Source organism: Sardina pilchardus, chromosome 18, assembly GCF_963854185.1.
Source record: "Sardina pilchardus chromosome 18, fSarPil1.1, whole genome shotgun sequence".
In the NCBI taxonomy this organism is placed as follows: domain Eukaryota; kingdom Metazoa; phylum Chordata; class Actinopteri; order Clupeiformes; family Clupeidae; genus Sardina; species Sardina pilchardus.
In genome coordinates this window covers 15584525-15589524 of record NC_085011.1, presented here as the reverse complement: position 1 = coordinate 15589524, position 5000 = coordinate 15584525, and the positions used below count along the sequence as shown (strand labels likewise).

General features: G+C 44.0%; 2 protein-coding genes across 3 annotated transcripts in view; one reads left to right on the top strand and one right to left on the bottom strand.

Annotated features, from left to right (window-relative positions):
- rrp12 (ribosomal RNA processing 12 homolog) overlaps positions 1-2980 on the top strand; it is a 17364-nt gene extending 14384 nt beyond the window's left edge. Inside the window, exons 28-34 of the mRNA XM_062518977.1 lie at positions 1-40; positions 191-298; positions 741-793; positions 1031-1106; positions 1453-1520; positions 1727-1809; positions 2259-2980. The exon at positions 1-40 is cut by the window's left edge and continues 127 nt beyond it. Coding sequence (XP_062374961.1) covers positions 1-40; positions 191-298; positions 741-793; positions 1031-1106; positions 1453-1520; positions 1727-1809; positions 2259-2361 — 531 coding nt within the window. The 3' untranslated portion in view covers positions 2362-2980. The remainder of the gene's footprint in view (positions 41-190; positions 299-740; positions 794-1030; positions 1107-1452; positions 1521-1726; positions 1810-2258) is intronic.
- A 1332-nt stretch (positions 2981-4312) lies between these two features.
- Positions 4313-5000, bottom strand: part of LOC134063481 (anthrax toxin receptor 1-like) — a 21918-nt gene continuing 21230 nt past the window's right edge. For both annotated transcript variants that reach the window (XM_062518975.1, XM_062518976.1), the window contains one exon: positions 4313-5000. This exon is cut by the window's right edge. The gene's annotated coding sequence lies outside the window, so the exon portion shown is untranslated.

Below are 5000 nucleotides of genomic sequence, written 5' to 3'. Positions count from 1 at the left end.
CTTAACTTCCTGGATCCTGGAGCTTCACAGAGAGTTCTGGGTAAGAGATGCCCATGTATTTCAATGTGTGTGTGTGTGTGTGTGTGTGTGTGCGCGCGAATGTGTTATTTAATATTATTGTGTTTAATTGGTGTATTTGTTTAAAACTGTTGGTGTGTGTGTGTGTGTGTGTGTGTTTGTGTGTGTTTAGCCACAAACCCCAAGGTGAAGACCCGTAAGGCTGAGCACGGCTTCAAGGTGACATCAGATGGACGGCTGCTCATTGAGGAGGAGGACGACAAACCGAAAAAGAACAAAGGTGTGTGTGTGTGTGTGTGTGTGTGTGTGTGTGTGTGATGGAAATACACACTGTTTTTATATGTGCATGTCTTGTACTATTCAACCGATAGTGGCTGCCAAACCCTTCAGTAATCGACATGTTAACTGTATTTAACTGCATGGTTCTTGTGAGAACTTCCTTCACTCTTCACTCGCAGGAGACCATTTGTAGTTTAATGTTTTTGTGTCACTGGTAGCAGAGGCGTAGAACAGTCTTATTTTAGCGATCCTCACAGAGACAACATAACATGCTGATATTATTAAAAGGAAATGAAGGTCTGGACTCGCAGTAAGTCCTGAAACCCCATTCATGCTCTCATACGGATTTGTCTTACGAACTGGAACATGCTAAAATGCTAATCCAACGCATTCAAAATGGAGCTAGTAACTACCACACTATTAATCCCTCTCTGATGTTTTAGCTGCCGAGGCAGAAGACTTGGAGGACATTCTTGAGGAGGCGGGAGTTAAGAGTGTGAGTACCTCAGCGTTACTTCCTGCTTCCTGTCTGAGCGCTCAACAATACCTGCTTCCTGTTTCTTCTCTTCCATTTTGTTTATGGTCTTAATGCAGTGTGTTTATCTTTATGGTCAAATGTACACATTAAGATACATTAAGGGGTGATGTCAAGCATGTGTTTGATCATAAACCGAACTAAGCAATAGAACAACCAGTGTTAATTTTCTGTGTGTATGCCGTCTGTGTAAATCAGAAGAAAAGCCAGAAAAGGAAATCAAACGACGACCTTGATGATGACATGGAGGTGGAGTCCGAGTCCAAATATAAAGGTGCGTGTGTGTGTGTGTGTGTGTGTGTGTGTGTGTGTGTGTGTGTGTATTGGCCTATTATATATGTAAAAAAATGCTGTCAACACTTAGTTATGTTAGATACATGTGTGATGTGTGCTAGTGTGTGTGTCTGCAAACCTGTAGCATAAATTAATATATATGGTAATGGTAGTTTTCATGGTGAATCATTTGACTGGAATATTCACACAGCCTTATTTGTGACCTGCTGCTCTGATCATGTGACCTGCTGCCCTGATCATGTGACCTGCTGCCCTGATCATGTGACCTGCTGCTCTGATCATGTGACCGGCTGCTCTGATCATGTGACCTTTCTCTCTCTCTGTAGCGGGAGGTGTAGGCATCCACAGACCACTAGGGGGCAGACAGGAGTCTGGAGCAGATTACAGAGCAAAGGCAAGTGTGTGTGTGTGAGAATATATTTTATGTGTGTATGTGTATATATACGTATATATATATATATGTGTGTGTGTGTGTGTGTGTGTGTGTGTGTGTACGCGTGTACCCGTGTACCCGTGCGTGTGTGTGTGTGCACTGTGAGAGGGAGAGTGAGAGAAATGTGTATTGTGTGTAGTATGTCTTATTTGTGTGTGTGTTTTCAGAAGGGGAAAGGAGACGTTAAGAAGAAGGGCAAAGTGGACCCCTACGCCTACATCCCACTGAAGAAAGCACAGCTGAACCGCAGGTACACACACACACGCACGCACACACACGCACACAAACGCACACACGCACACACACGCACACACACACACACACACACACATATGACTTCATCCCACTGTGTGTTTGAAATTCTCATTTGTGAGTTGCACCAATAACGAGCCTGGATTGAATTAAGGTTTATGCATTAATCCAGTTGCACCAAACTATAATCCTAGTTTAAAGATAATCAAGTTTACATTTAAACCAGCCTTTTAATCTTGGCTTAAAGACACCCTGAACAGTTTTTATACAACATAGCTCAAACTAAATTTAAACCTCTATCTACAAATCCTTGATTAGTTTTAAACCAAGATTAATTTAATCCCTGTTGCTGCAACCCACCCATAGTGTATTTGTATGTTTTGATAACAGCTATCAGTTTTTGACATATTCTTTAATTTGTGTGCGTGTGTGTGTTGTAAACTGCAGGAAGAAGGCCAAGATGCAGGGTCAGTTTAAGGGGATGGTGCGAGGAGCCCACAAGGGGGCGCTAGCAGCCAAGAGGATGAAGAAGAACCAGAAACGCGCATGAGGAGATCTCTCTCTCACACACACACACACACACACACACACACACACACACACACACATACACACACAAGTCACGGACTCATGTGAAAGAAAAGAGACAGGACTGAAGACTGTAAACACACACACACACACACACACACACACACACACAACCGTTTCATTGACTGCGTCGTCTGTGTGTGGTGAGCCCACAGCTCCTACTTTTGGGCTGTGTATTTTCCGTCAGGCAGTGGAGAGGTAAGCTGTCTCCTAGCTAGTAGGGTCCTGCCTCTCCCTGACCCCTCTGCCCTGGTGCCTGTGTCTGCTGTCCCCCTCTCTGACCACATGGGGGAGCTTTAACAGACAGCCAGGCAAGATTTGGAGTTGCTCTCTGCAAGAGCGCTGTATGTTAAATGCTCTGCAGGGTGTGTGTGTGTCTTTATTTACTTATGAGAAATATGTATTTGTGTACTGAGATATAAGATGATCATCAACGAGAGGAGGGAGGTCTAAGGCTTGATCCGCCTCTGGTCCAGAGGTCTATGTTGTGCTTGCAGAGCTGGGCCACTAGATGGCGCTATGAAGACAGGAGAAATGAGTGCAGTGGAATAGTAATGGAGATTCCGAATAAAACCTGCTAAACCACAAATCTGATCCACTGTTTTCAGTGTGTGTGTGTGTGTGTGTGTGTGTGTGTGTGTGTGTGTGTGTGTGTGTGTGTGTGTGTGTGTGTGTGTGTGTGTGTGTGTGTGTGTGTGTGTGTGTGTGTGTGTGTGTGTGTGTGTGTGTGTGTGTGTGTGTGTGTGTGTGTGTGTGTGTGTGTGTGTGTCTGTAAGTCTGTTTTGAGTCCTTTACCTACCCCCAACACACACACACACTTTTTGGCTACATACACACTCACACTTAAAACGTTGTGCCACTAACAGGCACACTCATTTACTAATTTCATTCCTTTTCACAGGCAGATCGTGTGTGTGTGTGCGTGCGCGTGTGCACACTCCGTGTAACATTCTTAACTTTGGTGCTATGGGAACAGCTAGTCTAAAACACTCATCAGTCAGACACACACTCACACACTCGGTCAGACACACACTCACACTCAAAAGTCCCAGGAGAGGTTGAATAAGGGCTCCATTGACTAGAGACATTCCACAATGTCTTACTGTTTATTGTTCGCTGTGCTGAGGTTTCACTAAGTGTGTGTGTGTGGTTCATGTGTCCCACAATCTGTCTGGGGTGTCTGACACGACTGCACATAAAGTCTCTACTCATAAGATCTCCAATATCTAGAATACTTATTAGTGGAGTGAGAGTACTTACAAGAACTCCAGTATTGAGAGTATAAGAACTCACAAGAACACAGTATTGAGGGAACTCATAAGAACTCCAGTACTGAGAGAACTCATAAGAACTCCAGCATCGAGAGAACTCATAAGAACTCCAGTGTTCAGAGTGTATGAACTCACAAGAACACCAGTATTGAGAGAACTCCTAACAACTCCAGGGTTATGGCCCCCATAGTTTCTTATTGTTGCCATCATTTTTTTTTTGTTAGCACACCCCACTGGTTGTGAGTGGTGTGGATTTTGGCTGTGTTTTTCTGTCTTTTGTTCTAACCGGGGCCATAGAGAGAGAGAGTTGCGACACGCTTTGATGTCGCCGCCACGCGATCAAAAGTTCCAAAAAAACCTGCGCTGAATGTAGCTGCGCTGCGTGGGATGTACTTTAGATGCTGGAAGGTGTAATCAATTAACTCATTAACTACTGACCAAGAGATTGGCTGTAAATAGTTCCAAAAGTCCCATAACGAGGAAATCGCCTGGAGGCACCTTGGCCTCATGGAATAGGAATCATGTACAGGTCCCTGTCTTTGTCCTCTGCACTGGAGTGTGTGGCTCTGGCTTGTGTGTGTGTGTGTGTGTGTGTGAGAGAGAGAGAATAGACAACAAGATTCTACAATTGAAGACTTTAAATGAAGACACTAGCATTTGTTAGTTTTATTAGCAAAAGCAATAAAAACACCGTCGGGAAATTCTATTCAACACCAAAGTATACAAAAGAACAGTAATGGAACCACATACACACACACACACACACACACACACACACACACACACACACACACTTAGACAGACAGGGCTTCAGTGTGGCACAGTAACAGAACACACCTGTTGTGCATCTCTCTCTCTCTCTCACACACACAAACACACACACACACACAGCTTCAGCTGAAGGCCTGATGTCACTAAAACAGCAGGTAGTAGATACAGGCTTGAAAGAAAACACACATACACACAGTCAACAACACTCCCATGTATCAGTGTATAAAGAGGAGCCCCTAATGAGTGTGTGTGTGTGTGTGTGTGTGTGTGAGAGAGAGAGAGAGAAAGGTCCATAGGCAGACACTGTTTTCAAAACAACAATAAATTACAAGAACTGACCTGCAGTTTACACTAGCCTATTATTTTCTGTCTTTCTTTCTTGCTATTTCTTTCTTACTTCCTTCTTTCTTTCTTTCTTTCCTTCTGTCTGTCTGTCTGTCTGTAGGCCTATTTCATGCTCCCCTTTTCTTTCTATCTCTCTTTCTTCATCACTTCACTTGCTTTGTCTCGTTCTTCTCCTGCCCCTACTGACTAGTAGCTACCGCTAAGACCACCACCT